General features: G+C 46.7%; 1 protein-coding gene across 3 annotated transcripts in view; it reads left to right on the top strand.

Moving 5' to 3' along the window:
* OSMR (oncostatin M receptor) overlaps nucleotides 1-27,644 on the top strand; it is a 49,295-nt gene that overhangs the window by 19,374 nt on the left and 2,277 nt on the right. The window contains exons 4-17 of one of the 3 annotated variants that reach the window (XM_045787304.2): nucleotides 3,664-3,835; nucleotides 6,196-6,471; nucleotides 7,815-7,944; nucleotides 8,516-8,667; nucleotides 12,486-12,628; nucleotides 13,159-13,309; nucleotides 16,121-16,197; nucleotides 17,399-17,621; nucleotides 20,417-20,593; nucleotides 21,647-21,751; nucleotides 23,110-23,283; nucleotides 24,074-24,241; nucleotides 26,759-26,840; nucleotides 27,320-27,392. In XM_045787304.2, the coding sequence (XP_045643260.1) occupies nucleotides 3,664-3,835; nucleotides 6,196-6,471; nucleotides 7,815-7,944; nucleotides 8,516-8,667; nucleotides 12,486-12,628; nucleotides 13,159-13,309; nucleotides 16,121-16,197; nucleotides 17,399-17,621; nucleotides 20,417-20,593; nucleotides 21,647-21,751; nucleotides 23,110-23,283; nucleotides 24,074-24,241; nucleotides 26,759-26,840; nucleotides 27,320-27,392 (2,103 nt within the window). Of the gene's footprint in view, nucleotides 1-3,663; nucleotides 3,836-6,195; nucleotides 6,472-7,814; nucleotides 7,945-8,515; nucleotides 8,668-12,485; nucleotides 12,629-13,158; nucleotides 13,310-16,120; nucleotides 16,198-17,398; nucleotides 17,622-20,413; nucleotides 20,594-21,646; nucleotides 21,752-23,109; nucleotides 23,284-24,073; nucleotides 24,242-26,758; nucleotides 26,841-27,319; nucleotides 27,393-27,644 lie in introns of all 3 variants that reach the window. The other 2 variants (XM_045787303.2, XM_045787305.2) reach the window with 2 other exon arrangements.

Raw genomic sequence — 27,644 nt, 5'->3', positions numbered from 1 at the left:
ACGCGTGCTGAGAAGGGGCCGCCTTCAGGCCTCCTGCCTCGGATGGTCGTGTGCCTAACCCAGCCGTGGAGGAGCGTCCTGGTCCACGAGCCCGCAGCCCGCCCGGACCTGGAGCCGCCTCCCAGACGGTGCGGCCGCGCAGAGGCCTCCTGGCAGCCCCACGGCCTCCCCTGGGCCCCGCTCTGTGCCCGGCCTATCCGGCCGCTGGCTCTCCGTCCTGTCCGCCGCCGAGGAGGGGAGTGCAGTCCTCGCTCAGGCCCGGAGGGAGGCCCGCAGCCCAGGCTGCCAGGGCCCCGTGCCTGCATCGGGAACGAATCGGGGAGCTCCCTTGGACTTCTGTACAGACGGACGTGCCAGCTTCTGACTTCTGTACAGACGGACGTGCCAGCTTCTGGCGACTTACTAGCGTCTCTGCCAAATTCAACTCGCACTGCAGTGAGTGGAAACAGCCCAAACACAATTCGTCACATGAGAAAAACATCGCTGAATGGGCGCATTCAAGGAAAGCTGTATCTCCCCCATGACCAGGCTGTGAACGGCACAAAGCCCAAGTTTGCGGTTACACAGAATCCCCACAAGTCGTGAGTGAGAGCGAGCGAGCCCACTGCCTGTTACTGCACGGATGCGCTCGCTGAGCTCCCCGTTTGCGGCGGAGCTGGGCGCCGCCATGCCTCCCGCCGCACGTCTGTCCGCGCCGAGCGGGAGCGAGGAGACCAACACCAGGCGGGAGCGTCCTCGCTGGGGCAAGCGCGGTGCCGGTGCGGACGAGGTGCTGGGCGCCGCCATGCCTCCCGCCGCACGTCTGTCCGCGCTGAGCGGGAGTGAGGAGACCAACACCAGGCGGGAGCGTCCTCGCTGGGGCAAGCGGGGTGCCGGTGCGGACGAGGTGCTGGGCGCCGCCATGCCTCCCGCCGCACGTCTGTCCGCGCCGAGCGGGAGCGAGGAGACCAACACCAGGCGGGAGCGTCCTCGCTGGGGCAAGCGCGGTGCCGGTGCGGACGAGGTGCTGGGCGCCGCCATGCCTCCCGCCGCACGTCTGTCCGCGCTGAGCGGGAGTGAGGAGACCAACACCAGGCGGGAGCGTCCTCGCTGGGGCAAGCGGGGTGCCGGTGCGGACGAGGTGCTGGGCGCCGCCATGCCTCCCGCCGCACGTCTGTCCGCGCCGAGCGGGAGCGAGGAGACCAACACCAGGCGGGAGCGTCCTCGCTGGGGCAAGCGCGGTGCCGGTGCGGACGAGGTGCTGCTGGGCGGTCGCCATGAGGCCTGACCGTCTCCAGCGACTTGGAAGAAGGACTGTGTGAGCCAAAAGAAGAAAGAGGGTTAGAAGCTAATTTAGAAGGGAGGGTGGAGAAGACTGTTCTGGGGAGAGCCCGCAGGGGTGAACCCAGGCGCTGAGGGAAGGGCTGTGAGCTCCTGGGCCTGAAAGCCGGGAACACCGAGGGGCAGGCGTGGCTGGGAGTGAACCACACAGGCCATTGGAGGTCATGCTCAGTTTTCCTGTTTTATGCTGAGAGCCAGAAAAAGAAGAGGAAAGACAGGATCTGGTGGGAAGTGTGTGAAAAGTCCACTCTGGCTCACAGCGCAGAACAGGTGGGGAGGTTGGAGACCGCGAAGCATTCCCGGTAGGAAGGGGGCTGGGGGGTGGGGTGCCTGGAGTGGCTGGTGACACAGGGAATGACAAAGTGGCTAAATTCCCAAGAGAAGCAGGAGGTAAAACCCAGACTGTGGCTTGTGGACAGCAAGGTTGCCATTATTGATAGAGTTGCTGGATTGGTTGGTTTGTTTGTATTTGCTCTTAAACAATATTTAATCAAAATGGACTCAAGACTGCTCATATTAAAGAGTAAAAGTTGCGTAGCTTAGGACTTCAAAACTTGTATGTTTGTAGTTTAGGAATAAAGCAAGCAGTGAACCAAAATAGAAAAACTTTGTAACGTGGAGTCCTGCAGAGAGGGCAAGGGATGTGCAGTTAAATGTCACCCACTGCCCCGAGTGCTCTCACCTGGGGCTGTGCTGGCCTCGGCCCGGGCACCACTCTAGCCCAGCAGCCTGGGGAAGGGAAACCACATAAGCGGAGGGAAGGCCTCAGAGTTGGTCCACTCCAGCTTGTGTGGGACATGCGTGTTGCCCCCATCCTCGTGACTGTAGGGCTTGAGATTGGCCTTTAGAAATGCGGACGCAGACTCCGTTTTCCCCAGGAAGTGCAAGCGTTTGTTGTCCCCATCACCCAGCGGTGGGGGCAGAAAACAAGTGTCCTGGTGGGTCCCACCGAGGAGCCTGAGTGCCTGGAGCCATGTGGAACGTGAAGAAGAATGAAGCTCAGTCCCCGTTCTCTTGGGGCCATGCTTTAGCCAGGGACACCACCCAACAACTGGTGAAGTGCCGACAACTACACCCAGTGTGCAGAAGGCTTCGGGGGAGGCGGGGATGGGTGTGGCCTGGACTAATTCCCAGTGCGGAGGGAGTGTGGGGACACTAAGCCAGGAACGCTGTGTGAGCCAACACTGGGGTGTAAAAGCGAAAAGCTATGCCCCGAGTGCAAGGTAGAGCACTGTGTCCAGAGAGGAGACTCCCGAGAGGAAGAGGTAGGTTGGAGTCAGAATGTAGATGGCTGAGAGGGTGAAGTGTAAAGGAGCCATTGAAGCCTATTGAACTAGAGAAAGAGAATACCAGTATTTTAGAAAGATCAAGATGAAAGGCTGCGTGGAGGGGCACCTGGTGGCTCAGTCAGTTAAGCGTCCGACTCTTGATTTAGGCTCGGTTCATGATCTCAGGGTCGTTAGATCGAGCCTCAGGTAGGGCTACTGCGCTGAGCATGGAGCCTGCTTAAGATTCTCTTTCTCCCTCCGCCCCTCCCCTACTCAGGCACTCTCTCTCTCTCTCTCTCTCTCTAAAGTAAATAAATAAATCTTTTAAAAAAGACTGTGAGGGGAAGACCAGTTGCAGTTCTACTTGGACAAGCTTCCCAAGAGCACAGTGTAAGACATTCTTGTGTGCTTGACCTCTTTGGGGATGAAAGAGTCCAACAGGTGGAGCTCAAAGAAGAGGATATGGCCCCTTGACCACGGTATCTGCAAAGATAAGAGACCAAACCAAACCCAACAGAAAACAGACAAACAAAGCCCAAGGGCCTCATAGAGATCCTTCTACTGGCTTCTGGGAGCCATCAGTGCTCCTGGGTACCACGAAGGACTGCCCTCTCTACTGAGATTTGGCCAACTTGATCGGACCGTGACTAAAAATGATTATTAAGAAAATACTCTTCAATCTTGCTTATTTTTAAAGAATGACTCAATTAGTTCTTTCATTTGCAAAAATTTTCTTAGCAGGCTCTGTGTGACGAGCCCTGTGCCTACCTTCTGACTCCCTTCTCTTCCCCCCAAGACTTGAGCAGCTTCAGTTTTCTCTCACTTGCTCCCCACGAGCCCCCTGGAATCAGAGAGCTATGGGGGGTGGGAGGTGAGCTTTCGAAAGGCAAGAAGCTGTGGCAGGTTCTGCTGAGACATCAGAGCATGGTACCCAGCTGGTTAGGGAGGCGCCGCATGGTGCTTATTTGGGAGCTGCGGTGGGCTCCTGGGTGTGTGCTCTGGGGTAACTCTATAGTCAAGCCATTTTCCAGGACGGCATGGCTCCATGTTTCCAAGTTTTACTCTTTATTTCTAGGAGGACTATAGCACTACAGTGAAGTGGAACCAAGTTCTGCATTGGAGCTGGGAATCCAAGCTGCCTTTGGAATGTGCGAAACATTTTCTAAGAATGAGGAGTGCGGTGGATGATGCCAAGACCCCCGAGCAGAGGTTCTGGAGCAACTGGAGTTCATGGGAGGAAGTGGATGGTAAGAAGGGAGGTGATAGAAGAGTTAAAAAGTTGAACGTTTAATATTATTTGGGGATCAATAGTCAAATAGTAGAAGTCTCTTTTGAGGAGACTGAGTAGAAACAGACATTATTTTTCTTTGTCTTCCCTTGGAACTAAAAAGTATGGGTATGAAATTTGCCATAGATAGGCGTCTATGGTTTTGCCTCAGAATTTATTCTTAGAGATAATTATACAAATTGAGACAATTTTGTATTTATTTTCTAAACATGGGACCCGTGTTTATTATAGAATGGTAAGAGAACATAAATTGTAGGTATGTTTTTATTAGAATAAGACAAAATGTGTCTTCATCTAGAGCAGAGGTTAGGAAGCTTTTGTGTAAATGGCAAGATAGGAAATATTTTAGGCTTTACAGACTCTATTGGTCTCAGTCATGACTATTCAACTCTGCCATTGTAACATGAAAGCAGTCCTAAGCAATATGTAAACAAATGAGAATTGTTGTGTTCTAACAAAACTTTATTTACCAAAACAGATGGCAAGCTAGAATTGGTCCATGGGCCATCGCATGCCAACCCTAATGCAGAGAGAAGGGGTGGAATACGGAAAAATGAAATCAAGGTTTCATTTGAGTAATGAGATTATGGATAAATATGTTTTAAGTATCTCTTAATTTTGATAATTTAATTTTGTTATAATTAAAATTTAGAGTGGATTTTGCCAGTTTTGTATGCCTTATTTAAAACTATAGGCTAGTTCTAAAGCAAAGGCATTTGGCTCTCTCAATTTACACACCCTGCCTGATAATCTGAAATTCCTGCCAGTAGAACCATTCCTTTGTTAAGTGTTTATACAAATCTATTAAGTCAAACTGATAGCACGTTAACCCACGAGTAGTCTAGTGATTAGTTTAATACCGGTAATAGAATTAAATCTGCATTTTAGTCATGTTCTAAGCACTCTACATGTTCATTTAGCCCTCACATCAGCCCTTTGAAATATGTATTATTCTTATCCCCACTTCACAGATGAGGAGACTGAGGCACAGTTAGCTTAAAGAACCCGTGCAAGGCCATCAAGCCAGTAAGTGATAGAGCCGAATTCCAGCCTAGACCAACCTGGTTCCACAGACCCCCCTCCTCCCATTACATCCTACTGCTACAAAGGGACACATAGAAAAAAAACAGAGACTGAAAACATAGTAAGAGAGAAAGTAAGAACAACATTATAAACAACTTTGATAAAATAGACTAGATTTCTCAAATCTATTACCTCCAAACTAACTCAAGAATGAATGGAAAACCTGACTGATTATTCCTAACCCCAAACACTGGTTCTCAGCCATGGTTGCGTATTAGAATCACCTGGGACCTTTAAAAGAGCTCTCCTACCCCAGGCCACCCAGCAGGGTGACGTCATCGGTGGGCTGAGTGAGCAGGAGCCAAGGAGCCAAGCAGTAAGAGCAGACAGCTCCTTCAGGGAGGCCCCCTGTGGAGGAGCGGGTGCAGAGGGGGCGGGAGGGAGGCACCGGGAGGGCGGCGAGTTGGCTTGAAATGGGAGACACCAGAGGATTTTTATATACCGATGGTCATATAGAAGGAGAGATGATGGAAAAGGAGATATTTGAGTGACTGGCATTTCCGAAAAGGTGGACAGAGATGTGGTCAATAATATAGTTTAGAGATGAAGAGGGACACGTGTGGGCACCTGGCTAGCTCAGTCGGCTAAGCATCAGAATCTTGATTTCAGCCCAGGTCATGATCTCAGGGTTGTGGGATCTAGTCCCGCATGGGGCTCTGCACTCGGCACGGAGTCTGCTTGAGATTCTCTCTCTCCCTCTCCTTTTGCCCCTCTTGCTCAGGTTCTTTCTCACTCTCTCTCTAAAATAAATAGAATCTTTAAAAAAAATGGGGATGGGGGACACGTGGCTGTGGAGATGGTCAGGCCTGGCGGGTGTGAATGTGGCTTTGCCACTTGCTGGGTGAGTGAACTTGGGCTCAGTCCTACCTGTGCCAGTTATGTCAGGTGGTAAGAGATATTGTACATCCCACTTAACGCAGCGCTTCCCTTGGGGCTGCGGCCCGTAGAGAGCAGCTGTGGCCATCAGAAGCAAAGCTAGCAGTGACACCTACTCCCAGGGCGACAGCACCCACTGTCTTTGAAGTAAGAACAGCAGTATTCTGCCTAACAATAGGAGCCCTTGTAGGAAGGAGTGTTTGTGCAGGCACCAAACTTTCTAGGTTTGTCTAGAAATTTCGGCTCCTCTTTTCCCCAGCAGGTAGAAGAGGCTGACGCTATCATTGAGAGTGAGACCAGAGGGGCTGGTTTGAAATTGGAGTGAGGTTCTAAATGAGCTGTCTTATTTTTCTCTTGTAGTACAGAATTCTCTTGGACACGAGCCATTGTTCGTTTTCCCTAAAGATAAGCTGGTGGAAGAAGGCTCCAATGTCACCATTTGTTACGTTTCCAGGAGTCAGCAAAATAACATATCCTGTTATTTGGAAGGCGTACGGATGCAGGGAGAACAGCTTGGTCCAAATGTCTCCATGTTCAACTTGAATCATGTTGCTTTCATTAGGGAAACCGGGACAAATATCTATTGTAAGGTGGACCAAGGAGACGGTATAAAGGGCATCGTCCTCTTTGTGTCAAGTAAGTGAACACATGCTCTGTGCTCTTCTCTTCCCGTTTCCTAGAAGAGATAGAATTTCCTTTCCCAGAAAGCAAGTAAACATTTCCACCCGTGGTTTGGATGTTCTTTTGTCTCCTGAGTCTTCTAGGAGAGACTCTAGAAAAGATACCCTGAAGCAATACTTGCAGGATTTCCTGTTGTTGTCTTGTCCTTATTGATAATTTTATTCCTAGAAACCAAGAGTATTAAAGGGGAGAAAGTTCGGGTCATTTCCTGGACCCGTGGCAAGGGCCCTGCCTCGCCTCAGCCATGCTGGCAGGACTGCGAGATGGCAGAGTGGGGAGAGCGATGGCAGGGCGGCCACCGACTCAAGGGAGGCAGCCAGGGTTGTGCCCAGAAGACCCGGGTTTGAATCTTCTTCCCCCGTGCCCAAGTGTCCCACCTTGGCCAAGGTTACCAGCCTCTCTGAGCCTGTTTCCTTCTCTGTGAAACGGGCCCACGACTGGTTGGTTGAGGGTGAATGAACATGGACGGGCCCCACCCCAACACCGAAGCCGCGCACAATGGGAATCCAGCGGATGGAGGCCATCCGGTTCTGAAGTAGGCGTGGAAGACGTCAGTCAGGTGCCTCCGTGGCTGGCGACAGGGGAGAAGGAACGCTGTACCTTTTTACGGAGGTCTGTGTGCACCTGCCCAGGGTTTCTCCTGTGCTGTGGGTAGGGCAACAACTGGGCCTGCTCCCTCCTGCTTCTCCGGCAGAGGCGGCTCCGGGCTCCAGCACACCTGCCACCGCGGTCCCCCAGGGCGTGGTCTCTGAGAGCCTCAGGGACGTCAGGGGCTTGGAGGTGTGCACCGTCCTCCAACTCTCAGCGCCCTGCCGCCCAGCTTAGCACGCCGCCAAATCGGACTTCCAGGCATCCCAAGCATAATAGCCCTGAGGCTCTCTGTGAGCCGCAGCTTCCACAATGAAACAGCAGGCAGCACTGACTTCATTCATTCATTCATTCATTCATTCATTCATTCATTCATTCTTCTGCTCACTTGGTCTGTCTGACACTCAACTATAGGTGTTGAGTACCTCTTAGCAGGCCCTGGGGGTACAATCCCATCACGGGGACACACTGCAGACCACTGCACAACTCCCACCACTGTCCCAGGGATGCCTCAGACAAGAACAAGGGAAGGGAGAAGGCTGAGATGAGGTGCCTGAATTATGACTCTCTGGAGGTGCGGGTGTGATGCTTTTATCATTCAGAGTGACTCTGTGGCCTCAGACCCAGAAGGGGCTTTCCCTTTTCCTTGTCTTTCAATAAGGGGGTTTAACTAAGTCTTTCATCTGTTTTTTTTTTCTTTGTGTGGACAGAAGTCCTTGAGGAGCCCAAGGATTTTTCTTGCGAAACCCAGGACCTCATGACTTTGAACTGCACTTGGGATCCCGGGAGGGACACTGGCTTGCTCAAACAGCTCTCCCAAAGCTACACTTTATTTGAATCGTAAGTTAGCTCTGGTTGCCTTCTTGACAAACTCCTCCCTGTTTAAGGCGCTTGTGACAACAAGAGCCACGTGTAGATGTTGGGGAAAATGGAAACAGATCGTTTACCACCACCCACCCAGAGTCAGGAGGAAACCTTTCAGTGGCGCCAGCTGCACAGTACTTTCCCCCTGAGTTTCGTGAAAGGAAAACGTCACATAAAAATGAAAAGAAAGCCCATTAATGATGACTCTTGATGTGAACATAGTTCCATCTGGTAATCTGGGTCTACCTAATTTTTAACTTTTTAAGAATATTTAGAATAAATTAAGGAGTATTCTCATCCCGCATGTCGGTGGAGGGGGGCAGTCAGTGATTCATTGTCCTTACACATTTCACCACAGAAATCGAATTTGTTGAAACAACATTTTCAGTATTGGCATTTGTTAAATGATGGGGGATGGACGCCATCCTGTGGAACATAGTTTGAAAGCCATGAGTGTGCCCTGAATGTAGGGTTATATATCTGTGTTGACAAAAGTATAAACCCTGAAATTATTGTTTTGTGTTTGTTTTATTTTTTTTTTTTTAAGATTTTCCGGGAAAAAGACACTTTGTAAACACAAAAGCTGGTGTAGTTGGCAAGTAGCTCCAGAGTCCCAAGAAACGTATAACTTCACGCTCACGGCTGAAAACTACTTAAGAAAGAGAAGTGTTTACCTTCTTTTTAACCTGACTCATCGAGGTGAGATTAGTGGCAGAGCCCGCTGTGGCTACCAACTCATCGTTGTGTGACCCATTGTGTGATCAAGGAAATGTGCTGTAGATTTCTGCCTAATTCACATCCTAAGTGAAAGTTTTAATTTAGGGACACCCTGGTGGCTCAGTCGGTTGAAGCATCTGCCTTTGGCTCAGGTCATGATCCCCGGGTCCTGGGATCGAGTCCCACATCTCCCTCTGCCCCTCCCCCTGCTCGTGCACACATGTGCGCTCTCTCCCTCTCTCCACTGCTATCAAATAGATAAATAAATCTTAAAATAAAAGAAAGTTTTAATTTATAACTCTCAGTGATGCCACCCTTCTCTTCACGGATGCGTGTGTGGCCCCCGGTCCCTGTTACTTGTTTGTTTTGATAATGCGATAAGCATCTGCATGCTTCCTACTCACCTTCAGACTAGAACTCTTGACAGTAACTCACTTCGTCTCCCGTCCCACAGCCCCCCAGCCCTGCTCCTTCCACCAAGATAATTACAGCTTCAAATCATGAATGCATGTGTGTATGTAGGGGTGCATGTATTCTCATTTCTAATGTCATCCTAAAAATACTATGTTTTTATTTTGATTGATTTTAATGTATATAAAAGACATCATGCCATGTGTGATAATTTAGTATTAAATTACTGATATTGACCCATACTGTTGAGTGGTTTTTTTTTAAGATTTTATTTATTTATTTGACAGAGAGAGAGAGAGCACAAGCAGGGGGAGCAGAGGCAGAGGGAGAGGGAGAAGCAGGCTCCCCGCTGAGCAAGGAGCCCGATGCAGAACTCGATTCCAGGACCCTGGGATCATGACCTGAGCTAAAGGCAGTCGCTTCACCGACTGAGCCACCCAGGCGCCCCTGTTGAGTGTTGTTATAGTCCGTTGATTTTCACCGCCATAGAGTACTTCACTGTATAAATCTCTGGTATTTTGTTCAGGCATCTCTGTTGACGGTTTTCAGGTCGTATCAAGGTTTTTGCTCTTGGGTGCTAATAGGAGCATTATGGATATAGTACTGGCCTAAGTTTGTTTTCGTAAATGTATACCCCAGAGTGGAATTGGTGAGGACATAGAGAATGTGAATGTGCAACTTTAGACATAAAGTCAATGGTTTTCCAAAGTGGCTCCGCCGGTCATACCTCGGCCCTTGAATGCATAGTCTTTCCACGCTGGTATGGTTGCCCTTTCCACTCCGTCCGTGTCCTGGGTGCACCGTGGTATCTGTGATGGTTTCGATCTACCTCCCGAAAGTTGAATATTTCTTCCTATGTTTTGATCACGTCTTCTCTTTTATGAAATGCAGATCCTTTACACATGTTCACTTTTTCTAGAATGCTCATCCTTCACCTTTTACCTTCTTAATTCCTACACGGATTTCAGCATAATCGCCACTCAGTCAGCCACATAGTGACAGAGTGCCTCTGGTGTAGCAGGCACCGGGGACTCGGCAGTGAACCAAACCGGGTAACTGCCCCTCATGAGCTTGTATGCGAGAGTGTGTTGGGGGAGGGATTGAGAGTGGGGAATGGACACATAGAGTAAACACACAGTATTTCAAGTATTGATATGTGCTGTGGAGAAGGTCAACTTAGATAACATGGGAGAGAATGCCCGATGCTGCTTCATTTCGGATGATGCGGTTAAGAATGAGACAGAAGCAGAAAATATCGAGGGGAAGAGCATTTGAAGCAAAAAGAATAGAATTTGAAAAGGTCATGGGATGGGGACAAGCTCTGGGTTGTTTATGAGACAGGAAGAATGTTCTTGTGCCCATACTATGAGAGAAAGGAGATTGGAGTGTCCTGGTCACGCAGCAACTGTGGAATGAACAGGGTAGTCTTACCGGTTGTGTTAGAAGGTGTTCATTGGGACAGATAAGTGATGTGGCTTACGCTGTAGGAAAAGGTTGCTTAGGCTGGGCTGTCCGGGGCGAGGGTGGAGACAGGGAGATGCTTGGAGGCTGTTGCAGTCGTCAGCCGAAGACTTTGCACCAGATGGAGTGATGAAGTTGGTGGGAAGTGGTCATATTCTGAATTCACTTTGGGAAAGAGTTGGTAGGACTTTCTTAGGGAAGCCATGTGCGTTATAAGGAAAGAGGAATTTAGGATGATTCCTAGGGTTTTGGCCTAAACAATTGAGCTAATACTGGAACTATTTCCTGAAATGGGGAGGATATTGGGGAGGAGCAGCCCTGAGCAGGAGCATGGAGTTCTATTTTAGCCGTGTCAAGTTTGAGCTGTCTTTTAGATATCTCAGTGGATGGCCAGTGGTAAGGTTTTATCTCTCACTTGTGTTTGAGTCCCCCGACTGTGAGATATCTCAGTGGAGATGTTGAAGAGACGGTTGGAGGTAGAGTTTGGAGAGCAAGGCAGAAGTCTGGGACGGAGAATTAGAATTGTGAGTCATCAGCCTGTGGGTAGTGAAATAGAGATGAAAGCTCAGGACAGGAACTTCTAGAACTCCATCTTTTAGGTCAAAAAGGCCTTTTACACTTTCACTGTTGTCACCCCTCTTTCAGTGTTACAATTATTTTTGTGGTTATTGATTCATGTTTGCTCCCCTGTTGCACGTTGAAGGCAAGTCCATGACTGGTTTCATTTTCTCTCCCATCTGACAATTTCTCTTTTTATCGGTGTGTTTGGAACATTTGTATTTGCCATAATTATTAATATGGTTGGACTTAAGCCTATCATTTTATTATTTATTTTCTATTTGTTCCCTCTGTTTTATGTTCCCCTGATCTTCTCTCCTGCCCCCTTTGGGATTATTTGAATATTTTTTAGTATTCCACTTCAGTTTATCTACTGACATTCGCCTACGTCTCTTTGTATTCCTGTTTTTTCCTCCGGAGATTACAATGTGTTGCTAATCTTTCACAGTTTTCTTATTTTCCACTTTAAGTAAAATGTAGAAGCTTTACAAGCCACATGTCTTCCTTTACCCTCCCACTGCCTGCACAGTGAGACTTCACATTCTGGTCTTCTCCAATCTGCCTGCTGCTGTCTACCTTTAGAGTTCGCAAATAGAATATTTGAGAATGCTCCATGCATTACACTGAGAATATTTGAGAATGCTTCGTGCACTATATTGACTGGATTCAGGGGGATAGACAGGATGGGAGGTGCTTACTTTGTCTTTTCAAGACCTGAACCTCATCCAGTCCATTTTTCATTTCAGATATTATACTTTTTGGTTCCAAAATTTCCATTGGATTTTTTAAAAAATAGTTTCTATTTTTCTGCTGAGAAGTGTTTTTCTTCTGTTTACTTCAAGTGTGTTTACTGTTATGACATGGATCTCTCTTAAAGTCTTTAATAATTGAAGCCATATGGGTCATTTTGATGTTGGCATCTGTTGATTATCTTTTCCTTTGGAAATTGGTGACATGTTCTGAGTTTTTGTATGTAGAATAATTTTGGGTTGTACCTTTGACATTGTTGATTGTTATTTTGTTTAGACTCTGGGTTCTGTTATACTCTCCCCATGAGCCACTTCTCCAAGTTTTGATTCCCCTTCACAATCTGCCTGCTTTTGTTTAATTTGAAGAGTCCTTGGTAGTTTCTTCTTATGTTTTGTTCAGAATTTCTAATATAATCGGTGAGAGAGAAAAACTTTAGTTGGCTTACTCCATCTTGTATGTCTGGTTTCATTTACCATTTTTTCAAAAAGAAACAAAAAGATACACCACTGAATAAATAAATGAAGACATGAACTGCTGTTTACCAAAGTCTTTTTGGATTTATGCTTGAATTTTTTTTTTTACTTTGTTTCCTTTTTTCTCTTTCTTTCTTTTTTTGGCAGTGCACCCAAAGGCTCCCTTTAATGTATTATTTAAAAATGTAAGCGCCACAAATGCCACCATGACCTGGAAGGTACACACCATTGGGAATTATTATACACTGTTGTGCCAGGTTGACCTCTATGGTGAAGGAAAAGTGACACAAGTAAGAATGCTGCTTAATATTCTGTTTCCAGAAAGTCCCTTTATGTCCTGAAGAGAGAAACGAATGAATAAAACCCTTTAAAGTCTTATTTCTGGGGGAGGTGGGTGCGGGGAAGGATAGTTGGGTGATGGGCATTAAGGAGGACACTTGATATAATGAGCACTGGGTGTTATATGCAACTGATGAATCACCAAATTCTACCTCTGAAACTAATAAAAAATTAATTAGTTGATTAAAAATAAAATCTTATTTCTGTGTGGGTTCAAATGATAAGGGTAATCTGTTTAAAAGGTTCATGAAATTAATAACAAACTTTAGAGTTGGGCTTTTCCCGAAGAAGAAGTGGTCTTACCCCAAATCAGAATGTACCATTCTGTGACTGGACTTTGCAATGAAGTGTGCTCACCATGACACCTGTCTTCTCTGTTCCTTCTTCTGCTTCTTTCTTCTTGTTTCCTTTTTCCTTTTCATTTCATTTCTTCTTTTCCTTCCTCCCTCCCACCCTTCCTTCCTTCCTCTCTTTGAAAAAGCACAACATTTCCGTCAAGGTTGATGGTGAGCACCTCTTCGGTGGCCTGGAGCCGGACACACAGTACATGGCCCAAGTGCGCTGTGCTAATGCCAACCGCTTCTGGAAATGGAGTGAATGGACGTGCCAGAACTTCACCACAGCTGAAGCTGGTATGTTTGGCTCCCTGCTGTTAACTCAAGGATCTACACTGACTCATGGGAGTTGGGTTGGTTTTCCTGAGAGCTTTTGATTGTACCCAAAGCTAAGGGGAACATATTGCAACAAAGGCTGGATACCATCTTTTTAAAAAGAACTGAATTTTATGCTAATGGAAAGACATCCACCTCAAACATGCGTCAGTCAGTGTTCTTTCTTTCATACATTTTCTCTCTCATGTTTGAGTTTGCCAAAATGGTTTATAAGCTACTGGTATTGCTGGATCCCTGCTGGATTCGGGGCTATGTAAATTAGTGTAGACTTTTAAAATTAAGGACTAGAGACAGACAGTAGGGTCCATGCCAGGGAAAGCATTGATCTCATACCAAACAACTTCAGGCTATGTGTGGAAATGTAATGAGATTTGGAAACTCAATTTTTATTGATACATCATCGTTCAGCAGCAGCAAACTATGAGTCCTCTCGATCATTCTTGCAGTGAGACTTTCCTCACCACTGACTGAACCACGAGTTTTGCTGACAAATAACTACGGCTTACAGCTCCAATAGGCCTCTGGAGTTGAGATGGCCCAGCCCCGCTTTCATCTCCTTCCCATTCAAAGCAACAAATTGTCATTGTTGCCCAGTTGACAGAGGAGGCAAGTTGTGCCCGTAGATTGGAGAGACCTGGTAGCGTGCAGGGTTACTGAAGGGCAGAGACCTACCAGTCATGACAATTATAGTGGCAGCGGCCACTCCCTGAGCACCCCCCATAGCTCACAGCGCTTGCTGTGTTTTTCTCTTTTATGCATCACAGCAGGGAGGAGACACTATGGATAATCATCCTCGCTTTGTAGATGAGGACACAGAGGACACAGAGGCACACAGAGGATCAGTGATTTAATTGGCCTAGCCCGTAAGTGACAGATCTGTTGATTGTGACCCACACCCGGGCCCCCTGACTCCAGAGCTCCACCCTTACCCAGAACCGGATTCTGTGTGTTCTGTCTCTTGATGCTGTTATTACAGCCTTGAGATCTTGTCGATTTGAGTCCTGGCTCTTCTACTGCCGAAGGAAGGAGTATATGTATTTATTTTATTCCATCTTCTCTTCGTGTGTGTAGGCTGGCAGGGCTCTTTCTGTTTCTTCCCATGAGGACCATTTTAAAGTAGTGACTGGAGCTGAGGGGTGACAAGGACAGCTCATCCGCGGCTGCATGTGGTTCCTCACTGGTTATGCTCAGCAGCCTTCCTCTCCTTGTCTGGTGCTCCTGCCCAATCTCATGCTCCGCCCCGCCCCTCCCCCATGCTGGGGCCTCCAGTCATTTTTTCTAGAGGCACAGAGTCCTCAGGAATCCCTGCTAGAAAAGCCCTATTCCTGACAGTAATGTGGTATACTCCTCAGTTGTGTTTTATTAAATAATTTTTACTTTAATGATACTGCTCTGCTTTGGAGTTTTGTGTTTTGTTTTGGTTTATTTTTTGCGAATTTATTCCAACATTAGAACTAAAATTAAGTGCAAAAGGAAAATGGCAGAAAGATAGAGTTTTTAGTAAATTGCATTTCTTTTAGTGCAAAAAATCTGGAATAGTAATTTCGCTTTTGATGGTAACAAGAGAATGAGATGAAGCTGGTTGTGGTGAATCTGTAGGGGTTTTTTTGTTGTTGTTTTTTAACCTCTGACAACACTTTGCTTGCTGCTGGAAAGACTGATGTTTATGTGTATTAGAACCATACTTCATTGTAATTGTAGTGAGCAGATGGAAATGGCACCAGTAGAAATACAGTAGAAACTATATTGACCCAAACACAGAGTGCTGTCAACTGTGCCGCGGGGTGCTGTTCTCACAAGACTAACTTACAAACTAGCTGAAGACTTTGCATTGAGCTTAGAGTCCCATGTTGTTTCTGAGTATTTCAGTAAGTTTTTGATTATTGCCTTCTCCAGTGGATTATTTAGCAAATGGAAATCTGCTTCAGTACATTTTTAAAAATATACAGTCATCTTTAAGTTGAGGAGAAAGTGTCAGCAACTAAAAAGGGACTTACTTAAATTTCCAATTACTGGGCACAGTAAACTATATTTTTATAAAACAGCTAAATTTTTATGTTATGTTCCAAAATAATTTTTCTTGCATTGAGATGTTTTGAATCAAATCACAAATCACTTTTCCTACAATTCACTGACAGTAAATATAGACTTTTCTAGAACAGTGTAGTAAGGGAGTGAGCAAGTGCCCTGAGTGTCCAACAGGTAGGAAACTGCCCCAGGCAGGCTGGGAGCTGGCGGAGAAAGGAGCATGGGGAGGAGGGGGTGTGGCCTTCCCAGTGGAGGGGATCAAGGGGGGGTGCCCAGGTGAGAGGACCAGCCACCGTGAAATCATGAACGCACATCAGAGTACCACCAGCCCTAGGGCTCCCCATTAGTGCACCTCCATTGCAACCTTTGCAAATGAAGCAAGGAAGTAGCAACGGTCTGCTGCTCCTAGAAATCCAGCAAATGAGAAATTTACCTAACTAACCTCCTACAATTGGTCTGATGAATGATTCCAAAATTTTCTGGTGGCTTCTAGAAGCTCAGGCTTGATGTTCATAAGAGCTTTCGGTTTGATGCAGCAGAGCTTTTGTAAAGCACCTACTATGTGAACTTAGTGAGGAGTGAACAATGTGGCCATGGGCAAGTGGGTAGAAGTCACAGAAAGTGAAAGAGTGAGAAGCAAGCCTCAGGACAGGTCATCATCACTTCATTTGACCGAACTAGAAACAGCTTGTATTGTTCTACAAATATAACATGACCCACGATCTTTCCTTTGGTTCATTTCAGCTCCCTCAGAGGCTCCTGACGTCTGGAGAAATGTGAAGTCAGTGCAAGGAGATTGTGTTGTGACTTTATTCTGGAAGGTAAGACCCACAGATTCCACAAGACAGATTTGCTTGGCACTGTCTTTCAGTGTGACACCCCAGATACTGGTGCAGTCTTTGTTGGGGGGGATCTTAACACGAGTCCAGTAGAACATCTTACCCAGGGGAGGAGTCCCCGCCCCACCCATCTCCCTAATGCTTGGACTGCTCCTTCCTTGACAGCCCATCCCATGGATGGCTAGTTCTGCACTCTGTAACTTCTCTTCCGGCCTGCTCTAACTTTTGCAGGGCCCAGGACACGAATGTAAGTGGAGAAGCATATACCATATTTAAAAGTTATGAATATTTAGATACAATATTTATATACAGGAGTTATGAGTCAAGCTAAAAAAACTTAAATATAAATATATTTGGAAAAAAAAGTAAAATCTATTTTGTCATTCTACCTTGCCCATTAAAGCCTTCATGGCAACCTGGAAGTCCGGGTTGTGTTCAGAATTCTCAGATCCTCAGCTCGTGTTTTCATACCAAACACAACAGTCCTGGGAGAGTTGACCCCCAACCATGGCCCCCTGGGTGTCCTTCCCACTCCAGGCTGGCTATCTCTGCAAGGAGCCCGGCACTCACACGTGGGCACAGTCTTTGTGTCCAGGCTCTGGCCATACCCCGGCAAACAGCTGCTCGCAGTCCATTCTCAGGCCTAGGGGTGCACCAGGCCCCTTGAGAGGGCAGGCTGGAAGGACAGGCCCTGGCAGTGGGTTTGAGACTGTGTGGACAGGGAATTCTCTTGAACCTGGAGGACGGTCTGGAGGGAGCTGTGTGCTCCATGAAAGGCTCAGGGCACAACTGTGCAGGGAGAAGATGCCTGCAGGAGGAGGGGAGGCCAGGGGCCAGGCCCCACCTGCCAGCATCTGCTTGTGTCTTCCCGGCTCAGCGCCCAAGGACTCCTTATCCAGGCTGAAGAGAACCCCTTCCTCTCTGGCTTGGTCCCTCTTCTCTGGACACATTATGCTCTTGAGGAGCTCAAATGATCCCCTTCTCTACTCAACTTCAGTTAGAGTGGAATGCCTGATTTCAAGCTTGGTTTAGAGTGTTTATTTAATTTGCTGGTGTGTGTGTGTCTGCGTGTGTGTGTGTGTGTGTGTAAGGCAACTGAGGGACAGAAAAGATAAAAAAGTACTTATGCAAACTCCTTTCAAAGGAAAGCCCATTCTGAAATGATGATCCATATTTTTTTCAGCCACTATCGAAATTGCAGGCCAATGGGAAGATTCTGTTCTATAATATAGTTATAGAAAATCTAGACAGATCATCCATTTCGAAGCTCCTCTCCATTCCTGCTCCAGCCAATGGCACAGAAGTAATCCTTGATCAGTGTTTGTACCAAATCCACGTCACAGCTAATAACAGTGTGGGCACGTCCCCTGCTTCAGTCATCATAGTCTCTGGAGATCCTGGAAACAGTGAGTTTTGTTTTGTTTTGATTCTCTGGGAAAGCATCGGTGATGTTACTAAGTAGGGATGGACAAATTGGAAAGGCAATAACCCGGGGAGACAAAATGTCTAGCTGCCACACACTGTCCTTTTCTTTCGGTCTAAGCCGGCTGCAGGTATCCTGGGGACATCCCTCCTCAGTGTGGGGTGAATGAATGTTCAGCCACAGCCCAGGGCAACGCTGCCCTGAAATCCTTCAACAAATTCAGAGAATTTTCTCACGTTTACCCAAGTAAATGCAACACCAATAAGCAGTCTCCACTGAGAGTTGGAGTCGCTCTAAACGTGCTTTGTAGCTTATGAAATATGGGCTGCATTTATTGTAAAATATTTTGTCAGTCTTTGTCACCCGGAAAGAGCCCATGAGCATTGCCAGAGGTGACGAAAGAACTGACTGGCATCATCTTTCCAGAAGGCTTTGCAGAAGCTGCAGAATGAAAGATGGTAACTGCCTAGTCCCGTAGCCTGTGAGACACCAGATGAGGGGGAAATGACCTTACAAGTACAACCAGTAGCCACGAGAACCACCTGCTTGAGACAGCTGAGAGAAGAGGCTGGACACACTATCCACACCTCCCCCGCCCCCGGAAACAACCCCCCACAACCCCCCATGCACACCCCCGCTCCCCCGCGCACGCACGCACAGAGGCGCTCTGTGCGACCGCGCATGCGCGGACAGAATGTCATCGACATCCGCGGTCTTTCCTGTGCTTGTGGTAATGCTGAGCTTTACTTCCTGCTGCAACCCCTTCCAGACCCTCCTGGAGGGGCTGAGCAGGCTGGGTTATACTTGCTTCCAAGTTAGGCTTATATTTGGGTTACGTAGGCGACATTGGAGGGCGGCGGTGTTTTATTTATTTTTAGAACTATCCAGTGTGTCAAATAAGAAAAAGAAATCCGGATTGTGGCACCGAAGGAAAACTAAGGAGTTACCTCACATGACCTTTGCTCTTCAAAAACTGCATTAGAAAAGAAAGTGAACTAATAATATACTATATGTTAATTAGTTGAATTTAAATTTAAAAATGAGTTAAGAAGAAGAAAAGAAAAAGTGAAAAGTTGTGTCTTCATTAGGACAAGATGAGGAAAAGTGGGCATTTCATTCACGCTAGGGGAGCTGATAGATAAAAGAAAGACTGCCTTGCATGAGGCCCAGTCCAAACAACACTGCTGAGCACTTGGCTGTTGGGGGTCTTCTCTATCTACCCTACCTTCCTTCCCCACACCCTGCCCTCAGACCCCCATACCTTCCCTTGTGAGGCTCTGTCCAGCCTTCCTTAAGTGGCCCACATTCTTAGATCACCACAGTGGATAAAGTCACTGATGCCCTATGAGGCTGACTGTTAAGGTTAAACCAATTCATGCTAGAGTGTGAATGACTGAAGAAAAAGATTTCCTTTCTCCTTCCCTCCTCTATCTCTACTTCTCAAAACATATTTGCAATTTTCGAAAAGCAGCTTGATAAGAGTTATGATTCTGAGTGTGGGATGAAATTTTAGCCAGTGTGAATAAATAAAGTGAAAAATGTCAGCTCCGATGTGAAAGAGATTTACTTCTCTAATGGAAGAAGAGAAGGAAGCCATGTAGGTGGTATATGCAAAGGCCTTCACAGGGAACCCTTTGTCTTATACCTAGAGCTACATGTTTCTTCAGGTATCCCCAGCTGAATAATAACTAGAAAAATTAAGAGCACTGTGCTTTCACACCAGTGTCCAGCTGTAATTAGGAGTGCCAGAGGAAGTGCAGGAGGCCCAGTTAAATTCAAATTGCAGATGAATAATGAGTAAATGTTCAGTTAAGTCTGTACCGTGCAGTATGTGCTCGTCGTTGATTGCTTTTCTGAGCAGCTGCCTGCAGGCCCACTCCTCGGTCTGGTTCTGCTCTCACTCGAGCAACCAGCTGGGACCACTGCCACTGTGAACAGTGGCAAGCTATGAAGGCAGCCTCGGGAAATAGGAGAAATTCTCACCTCCCGAGGTATAGGGTGACTCTGCTTGAAATCAGTAGAATTGGGAGTCCGTTGGAATCATATCACTTGCTTCCGGCTGAAAGCGACGCTGACATATAAAATATGTTGAGGTGGCAGCTGGGTCATGAGGACTGTGCACGTCCCTCCATAATCCAAATTAGTCCATAGCTGGACTTTTTTCTTTTGTCAGTCTCACTCAATTTCTACCCCCAACATCAAAGAAGTAGTAGTTCGTTCAGGAGCAGCCAGCATTACTTATTTGCTCAACAGAGATTTTTTTTTGAAAGTATCAAGTACCAGACATGGGGTCAGCTCCTTGTTGGGTAAAGGGAATGATAGTTGATAGTAAATATCTTAGGCTCCACAGATCATACGGCCTCTGTTCTATATCCTATATTCTTTGTTTTTTGGGTTTTTTTTTTTTTTTTTTTGCAACTCTTTAAAAATCTTAACCCCTTCTTAGCTCAAGGGTCATAAAGCAAGCTTTGGAGGCTGGGTTTGTCCTGCTGGCAGTAGTTTGCTGACCCTTGTTTTCGGGACTGAAGTCTGGTTGGGTCTCAGAAGATTAGGACAAGAGGCATCCAAAGGGCAGAAGTGAATATTTGCTGGGAAGTGAGGCAGGAAAACACCCATGGAAACATTACCCCGCCCACAAGCTTCTGTAGCCACTGAAGTGATAGGGCTCTTAATTGTCAGAGACAGTGATGTTCAAGTTGATTTTCTTCTTTAAACACTTTTTTAAAAATGTACAATTCATTATATCTGAAGCATGGCTCTATTTGTAATGTACAGCAGAAGTTGAAGAAGAAAGAGTTAAAGGCACAGAGGACGGATTCTCTCTGTCTTGGAAACCCCAACCCAGAAACGTCACAGGCTACGTCGTGGATTGGTGTGACCATCCCCGGGACCCGCTCTGTGATCTCCAGTGGAAAAACCTAGGTCCCAATACCACAAGCACAGTTGTTAGTTCAGGTAAGAATGAACCCTGCATATTACCATCTTCTTCCCTCCACCTCGCAGCAAGTTCAACTAGGACCTCTGGACCATCTCACAGCGAGTTTGTGCTAAACTAGTAATTTTGAAATGACAAATCCAGCATGGGTGCTAGGAGTTCAGATGTGATAGTGATGTGGCCTAAGATTAGGCCTTCAATCTACTTTTACAGAGATTATCTGGACCTCAGGCTGGGATAGGTTTTCATGGTTTTTATGAATTTGTACCTCGAAATCAGTGGTCTCAAATAGATGGCAAAGGGGCATTATAACCTCACTTACAAAAGCAAAGAAATGTAGGGATTTGGGAGACATTTAGGACATAGAGTTGTGGTAGTCAATCGTCAACTCCTTCACTTTCAGTGGAAAATACAGAATTTGACCTCTTACCTGCCACATTGGAGTTGTAATTTCAAGATTGCTAGTTTAGCAAAGAGGCCTAGGTTCATGGCTTGAGTGGAGGGGTCAGCAACGCCATCTGCTGGCCTTAAGATAAAGATGTGGAACTTGTCAGCGTTCAGAGCTAGGGAGGGCATTCACTTGCCGGTGGGGATGAGGAAGCGAGGCTGCCCTCGACTTGAGCAGTGTGGTGGTGTGGCGGGTGCTGAAGGTGGATTGCAGAGGTGCAGGTGTGAGGGGAAAGCAAAGAAGTGCCAGCAAAGCCTTCCAGATGCTCAGCTTTCGTGGGGGTGAGGGAAGACAAGTTGCTGGAGGGACTTGGAGTCACAAAAGACTTTAAAATGGTTCTGTGTCTGGTTGAATTCCTCACCTGGTTTCATGCACATTGACTAGAGGGCGTTGGAGAGCTCTTGTCGGAGAGGATGGGGTAGAGGACAGTCACTGCAGCCTTCGCTGGAGACAGTGGAGGACTCCAAGTCCAACGGAAGCAAGAAAGGTGGTGGAGATGAAGTGCAGAAATCCTAAGGAGGAAATCATTTAGGAGACACCAATTCATTTCTTATTCTGTTCCTTTTCAGAAATAAAGAGAATGTCACTCTGTGTTACTGAAAATCTATTGACCTTTCTTCCCTAGGTGCTTTCAGACCAGGGGTCCGATACAACTTCAGAATTTATGGAATTTCTACAGAAAGCGTTCCTTATTTACTAGAGAAAAAAACAGGATACTCCCAGGAACTGGGTAAGTTTACAGCACGTAATGTGTCCGTGGGCAGACTTGTTCAGAACGATGCAGAGATCCTAGCCATGGGCTTAGGAATATTTCAGTACCTTTCCTAATTTTCAGTGTCCCATTTATTCTGGTAATTAGGTCTTTCTTAAAAAATATTTTTAATCATAAACTATAAACCATTTTCAGTAGAGACAATTTATAAAATGTTATGCAAAAGAAGAAAACAAACTCATTGCTAATTTTACCACCAGAGGCAAATATGCAGAGTTAGTATTTGATGTATATCCAGGTATTCCTTTCTCTGTACAGATACACATTTTTAAATAAAAATGGGATCCTACTCTATGCGGTTTTTGAGTCATGTCACTAAGTATTACTTAACTGCCTCATTGCAAAGTGTGTAATTGTTTGCATGTGTCAAATCACCTGTTGGCGGGCATTCAGGATGATGACAGTGTTTTCAACTATAAACTACAAAATTCATCTTCAGGTGTCTTTCCACCTGCAGTGCTCAGTCCCTGGTATCCTTAGCCCAATCTCTTATGCCCTTTGAGTCACCATCATTTTAGTGAAATTTTCATCCATATCCACAATAATGGTTTTTAAATGAAGTCTTAGAGATAGAATACTTGAGCCAAAAGGCTTGATTTTACTCATTTCTTTTACAATTTTTTAAGAATTTTGACACCTATTTTGAAATCACCCCCCAGAAATTTTACTGTGATTCCACCAGCAACGGAAGGCCATTTGATCCGACTGAAATCTGGGCACTGGGGACCTCCCCTGCCTTACACTGATCAGGTCACGTCTCCCACAGCACCATTGTGGGCGCCATCTGAGACACATGGGTGTGTTGCTGGTGTGCATGTCCGTGTGCACACTGGGCGTACACACGTGTGTGGGAAACAGGCTCAGGAATAAACACTCTCGGAGTATTCCAGTGACACTTGGATGGCTTGGCATTGTCACCACCTGGGAACTAGAGTTCCTCAAATACCCCCTTCAGTCTGTTCTCTGGCAGGGTCTTCTGTCAAACACTATTTAGAATTCAAGAGCAGAATGACGTCTAAGAAACCGTTTCTTCTCTTTTCCACTGTGTGACCTTGTGCAAGAGGTTGAATGTCCTTGGCTGTCCCTTCCTTCACCTGTGAAAGGCCAGGCTTGGACAGGAAGATGGCTCGACTCCTTCCCAGCCCTCACAAAACCGTGTCAAGGCATGAAAGCCCCAGAGAAAAAGGGAAAACCCCTGAACTTGGCATAAGTGCCTACAGGCTCCAGACTTGGCTGTGGCTCTGCTTTTAGTTTACATGAGTGCTCGGAGATTATTTCCAGGTGATGACTCTTCTTACCCCAACTTCCTTTCCTAGCTCCTTCAGACAACCCGCAAGTAGTCATGAGTAACCTGACCTCCCACTCCTTCACTCTGAGCTGGAAGGATTATTCCACTGAATCCCAGCCCAGTTTTATACAAGGGTACCACGTCTACCTGAAATCCAAGGCGGGGCAGTGCCACTCAGGATGGGAAAAGGCAGTTCTTTCAGGTGACATTTTTGTTTGTTTACTCTTTCAAGACCTCACTATGCAAAACCATTAGAAAGGTGCCCATGGCATCTGGGTGGCTCTGTTGTTAAGCGGCTGCCTTCGGCTCAGGTCGTGGTCCTGGGGTCCCTGGACTGAGTCCCGAGTTGGGCTCCCTGCTCAGCGGGGAGCCTGCTTCTCTCTCTCCCTTTGCTGCTTCCCCTGCTTGTGCTCTCTCTCTGTCAAGTAAATTAAAATCTTGAATAAAAAAGAACAACAACAACAGAAACAAAGAAAGGTGGTCATGTGTGACCGTGGCCAGGCTGAATCCTGTTCTTGCATACTTTTATGGTCCAATTGCTCTTCAACAAATTAGTGGGCAAGATGGTGGGGGTCAGTATTGGAACTTACTTAAAGTGCCTGGTATTTTTGGAAGCATTTGAGTACCGTCAGCTCCTTAACCTGACAATTATGAAACTTTCTTGCTAACTCCTTTTTCTTTTTCTCCTTTGACCTTGTTAAAGGTTATGACAATGTATTTTTAAGTCTCTCTCAAGCTCTTACTGTGTCTTCCAGATTCGCATGCTCTTTCTGGATCACCAGCATCCCTTGTTTCGTGGTTGCTCTGCTTTGCCTGCCATCTCCTAAAAATTTTTACCAGTGACCCAGAGTGATGGAATCATGATTCAATTTTTGATTGATTTAAGATGTTGACAGAGCTGAGTCAATAAGAGTATTAGTGCCCAACCCTGTCACAAGATCTCGCTCTCACTCTTCATAATTATTTTTCCTGAAAATAATTTTTAATTACAGATGATGCAGTGTGTTGCAAATACAAAATTGACAACCCGAAACAAAAGACATTTGTCGTGGAAAACTTACAGCCAGAATCCTTCTATGAGTTTTTGGTCACCCCATACACCAGTGTTGGCGAGGGCCCCCATGGCGCTTTCACGAAGGTCACAACTCCGGATGAATACTGTGAGTTTTCCTGAATCAAAACTTCTCCCTTAGGTGGTGCTGGGAAACGAACAGATTACACACATACTGCTGTGGGCTTTGTCGAGATCAGGAGTTTTTAAACCTTTCTTCTCTTCAGATGAGATTCAGTTTCAGAAAAAATGTTACACAGAATCTCATTACATTAACCAGAAAACAGTGGGGCCAATCTGACTGACTTACAACCTGGAACCTTCCTCTGGCCTGTCTCGGTGGCCCTGAGGCACTCCCTGGAACTCAGTCCCAAAACGGGTTGAAAATCCCAGAAGGCACGGTTTCGGGTCCACTTCAGAAGAGCCCCAGACCATCTGTCTAGAGGAGGGCGGCTGTTGCCCTCAGCAGAGCTGCTCTCTGCAGCCGGCCTTCTAGATGGTTTCCCTCAGTGGTGAACCAACTGCTTCCTGACTTTGTCTTTCTGGGGGCAGTTGAGAGTGGTGGGGTGGGTTGTTGGCTGAGGATTGGGCAGGGGCAAGAAGGGTTCCTTCACCAGCCTGGTGTTTGCCGACTGGGAGAGGCAAGTGAGGTAGAGAGATCCATTTTTCAAAATGCATTTGGCTTGGAGGAAGGAGAAAGAGGAGGGCAGGGAGAAGAGCGGGAGCCCGCTGGCGGTAAAGGCAGACCTCCAGCCAACGGGCAGGTGGTGCGGGAAGTGGAGAACGATGGAGGAAGAAGGGGAGAAGCAGGGATCACACAGAGGATTGTGGAGGACACTCCTCCCTGAGAGGCAGACCGGCTGAAGAGCCCGCCTGCAGGTACCAGCGGGCTCGGGCCTTAGGCAGGGTCCCTCTGCAGGTGGCGGGGCTGCGGGGACAGAATGGCCACGGCGGGTAGGGCTGCTCGGTGCTGCTCACTCCTCAGGTTTCCAAGGCAAAGGACAGAACTCTCCAAGTCAGATTAAGATTTCAGTCCACAATTTCCATTATTTGAGCACTCTTGCTGTTTTGGGGTAAATTTTAAAACTTTACATTTTAATTTCCAGGCTATTTTTATTCCAGCTTTGGTATTCATTTAGTTGGTAGAGGTGTGTGTGTGTGTGCGCACACACATATATAGTACAAATAATTACCTTTACCTCAAGTGTATTTTCTAGCTTTCCTTTTCTCCCTTACTCATGCTAAACCTCCCTTAGATTTAGCCGTGACTCTCTATTGATTATATTGGTTATTATTAAAGAGGAGAATACATTGTTGCATAATCACAGCAATGACAGTGACATCCACAGTCACAATAACGTGGGCAAATCTCACAGATGCCATGCTACGTGACGGGAGCCAGACCCGACTCCTGCTGCAGGTTCCGTTACAGGGAGGCAAATGCCATTTGTGTTGTTAGCAGACAAGACAGTGGTTACCTTGGGAGGGGATCATGATTGGATGGGGACCCCAGGCGGGCTCTTTGGGGAGCTGAGCATGGTCTTTTTCTTGAGCCGTGTGCTGGTCACATGGCTATTTTCGGTTTGTGAGATTCATCGAGCTTACTTTATGAGCACTTTTCTGAACGCAAGTACGGCATTTCAGTAAAAAGTTTAGCAAAACCAGTCCTAAACTTGGAAACTACCATGGTTAGGTCCCCAGGCTTGTTCTCAAGTAGGTTATAAGTCCATAATTAACCCAATCTTAAAACCAATTATAGCAGTCGGAGTACGGATCTGAGAGCGAAGTACCCCACAGCGGGGGCAGGAGGAGAGCGGCGGGCCCCTCCCTGCCGTCAGGGCTACCTGGAGCCAGTTGTGGAGGTGTTTGCTTCGGCGCCCTGTTCCCTTTCTGCGAGTCCTTGCCTCCAGAGCCCTGGGCTACCTCATAGCACTGGGCTGGGCATCTACCAGGCCTGCCCTCCCTTTCAAAATGCCAGCATTACCCACCACATCCCCGTCCCCGGATCAAGCCGCACTCCTGTGCAAGGGCGCTTACAGCAGCTCCTAGGGTTACAGCTACCACCAGCCCGTTGGCCAAACGCAGTCATGCGACTGAGCCCCCAGTCAAGGGATAAAGTACACCCCCCCACCATGAAGCTTTGGCAAAGGTGGGGAGTGTAATTCTAATACAAGGAGGGAGTGAGGAATTAGTAGTGATCCAATTTGTCAGAACGAGGGGCACCTGGGTGGCTCAGTTGGTTAAGTGTCTGCCTTGGGCTCAGGCCATGATTCCAGGGTCCTGGGACCAAGCCCCACATAGGGCTCCCTGCTCAGCGGGAGTCTGCTTTTCCCTCTCCCTCTCCCCCCCCCCACTCGTGCTCTTGCTTGCTCTTAAGTGAATAAATTTAAAAATCTTAAAAAGGAAACAAATCCAAGTCATAAGGTGTTGACAGCAGATGGTCCCCCGTGTTGCTTGGTTAGTAGAACCCCCACCCCATCAGCCAGAATTCAAATTGAATCTTGCATAAATAGACTTTTGAAGAATAATAACTGTGTAAAATTAATTTCAATCTTAAACTTACTTTTGTTCCTTTGAGGACGGAAAAGTACTCATTAAAAACAGCACTTTCTGTTTTCTTCTCCAGCCCCTATACTGATCCGTATCATACTCCCTATGGTTTTCTGCATTTTGCTCCTCATGATCATATGCTACCTGAAAAGTCAGTGGTAAGTGTGTGGGGAAGACTTTAATCCAAGAAGTCAGAGGAAAAAAATCTAGAAAGGAATTTAAGAAGCTAGCAATCACATTGAATAATGAGAGAAGGTGCTGAAAAGGCAAAGGACAGGGACTTAGATGAAAATATGAAAATTTTTAAACAGTTTTGCTTTCCAGGCCAATATAAAGGAAAACAGCAGTCATTGTTGAAAAACCTGTTCAATAACCACAGCTAATACTGGTAGTTCACCTACTGTGTGCTTGGCAGCATTCTAAGTGCTTTACATACAGCTCATTCAATCCTCACGCCACCACCGTGAGCACCGTAATTGTCTCCACTGAATCAATGAGTAGCTGTAAGGATAGCCTGCCCAAGGTCACACAGTTAGTACGTGATAGAGCAAGGTTTAGAACCTGGGAATCGGACTCCAGAGTCCTCGTAACTAGTCACTATATCGCAAAATTCAGTCCAATTTTCACTCTTTTCTAGGATGAAGGAGAAGTGTTATCCTGATATTCCAGACCCTTACAAGAGCAGTGTTCTGTCATTAATAAAATCCAAGGTACATGCTGGGGAATCGTATGTGTGCCATATGTCTGTTAAAGACTAATCCGGGGTTGGGGCTGTAATCATACTTTTCTAGACTTCTTCAGGAAGATACAACAAAGCAACAGCCACCTTGGCTCCCATAGCCACGAAATGGGTGCATGGAGCTTTGAGATTTCTTCCACCAGGGGAAGTCCTTTGGTGTGCAGCACCACCTCCAGTTAACTTATGACATGGATGAAACGCACACAAAAACCTGAAGCCTTGA

The sequence above is a fragment of the Ursus americanus genome, chromosome 15, assembly GCF_024610735.1.
Source record: "Ursus americanus isolate L20-20 chromosome 15, mUrsAme1.1.p, whole genome shotgun sequence".
Lineage (NCBI taxonomy): Eukaryota > Metazoa > Chordata > Mammalia > Carnivora > Ursidae > Ursus > Ursus americanus.
Note: the sequence above shows the minus strand (reverse complement) of the source record. Positions and strands in the feature narration are given on the sequence as shown.